At 18.2% G+C, this 1,872-nt stretch overlaps 1 protein-coding gene across 1 annotated transcript, besides 1 other annotated feature; it reads left to right on the forward strand. All coding sequences in view use genetic code 6, as the record gives it.

Annotated features, from left to right (window-relative positions):
- Positions 1-247: 247 nt before the first annotated feature.
- Positions 248-466, forward strand: IMG5_121250 (hypothetical protein; the record flags this gene model as incomplete). Its single annotated transcript, XM_004032460.1, has 1 exon — positions 248-466. The coding sequence occupies one exon, from the start codon at positions 248-250 to the stop codon at positions 464-466; it is 219 nt and encodes a 72-aa protein (XP_004032508.1).
- Positions 467-941: 475 nt separating this feature from the next.
- Positions 942-994: a microsatellite.
- The last annotated feature ends 878 nt before the right edge of the window (positions 995-1,872 follow it).

The raw sequence follows: 1,872 nt of genomic DNA on the forward strand, positions 1-1,872 counted from the left end.
ATTATTATAAGAACAAAGTTTTAATTTAGTATAATTTCCAACTTAGTTTCTTTATAAACTTCCTCAAAATGCTAGAACCAAATTAATTTTAAAAAAATTGGATACTACTAAGCTACATGAAAATAAAGAAATTTTAAATTATAATGTTTAAAAATAATATGATTCAGCAGGAATACCACTTAGATATTTTTATAATAACATAGATAATTTTGCATAAAGGGACCCTAAAAAACATCAAGGATATGCTATGGGTAAGATTGTATTTTATAATGATGGAACATCATAATTTATATGTGGATAGAATGTTTTTGATGTAACTGAAGGTATTTAACATAATTGCAAATAAAATTTCGTTACTATTGATACTAATACATAATTAGGAAGCGATGCTTCAATATACAATTTAAAAGAAATTGATACTAAATTCGTTATAAATCCAAATATTGATGATCTTTATAAAAAATGAAATTTTTGTTTTTTTTAAATATATTTTTTTTAATATTAATTTTAATAAAAATAAATAATTATTTTGTAGATTAAAAAAGAATTAAATTAATATTTTAATACAAAACATATATATATATAATATAAATTTTAAAAAATAATTAATTACAGCCAAACCAATAATACCTGTCAAAATAAATTAATAATTTTTATTAATTTGCATTTTTAATATTTTTAGATATCTTTATAAAATTTTCTATGTTAAACGAAAATATAAATGTATCTTAATAATCTAAACTAATAAAGAAAATAAAAAAAATACATTAAAAACATTTATATACATAGTAAAAATAATTACATGAAAATTTTATATTTTTATTGAAGGTATTTTAAGTTTAACTGTAATTTAAAAACTTAAAAAATTATTATTTAAATATATTAATCAAGCTTAAGCAAATAAAATTGTAAAACCATTTAAAAATGAATGCTAAAAAATATTTAATAATAAAATTATATATTAATATAATATTTATTTTAATAAATAATATTACTGCTAAAGCATAAGATAAAAATCCTTTATAAAATCCCCTTATTCCTTCATCTTAAAAAATAATTTTGATAGCATTAAATATGTTTTTGTATTTAAAAGGAATCATTCCTGGCAAATTACTCTATTATAAAATAAATAATATATAAATTATCAAATTTTATATATTACTTAACACTATATCCTTCTAATAGCAGTATATAAAGGATAACTAGCAATATGACTACATAAAGATGAAATCAAAAACGATTTTTAAGGGTCTTTAGGATCATAAATAGCCCAAGTTAAGCTTAAAATTGCATTTTTAAAAGCATGAGCATGAGCTCCCCTATATAATTCCATGAAGTTATATCTATGATATTTATAAATATCAAAATAATTTTTATATAAAGAGAAATTTTTTAATCTGTTTTATAAAATAAATCGAGATTAAACACTTTATATAGGTTATAAAATAATATCAATAAAAGAAACAGCAAAGAAAGCTAAGAATAAATTAACAAAAATAAAATAAATATTAAAAATAAATTACTATATATTGATTTGTATAATTAACTATCTGTTTTATAATGTTTTTCTATTAAATTCATTGATTAACAGCGCATAGTAGAATTCAAAACATTGTATATAATTCCAGTTAAATTTCCTTTAAAATAACCCTAAATGCCTTAATTTGATATTCCTTGAATTAATTCATTATATCCTGAATATACTGGAGCTCTAAAAAGTTTTATATTACCTAATTATTTTATTATTTTTTATTAAGATTTTTTCCTTTTATTTATTACCATTAGATCCTGATTATATTAAAAGCTCATATCTACGTCTATCTTATATAGATAATAAATTTTAAGGTATTTTTTGAAGAGCTTACAAATCTT

Source organism: Ichthyophthirius multifiliis (assembly GCF_000220395.1).
Source record: "Ichthyophthirius multifiliis unplaced genomic scaffold scaff_1120509250967, whole genome shotgun sequence".
Lineage (NCBI taxonomy): Eukaryota > Ciliophora > Oligohymenophorea > Hymenostomatida > Ichthyophthirius > Ichthyophthirius multifiliis.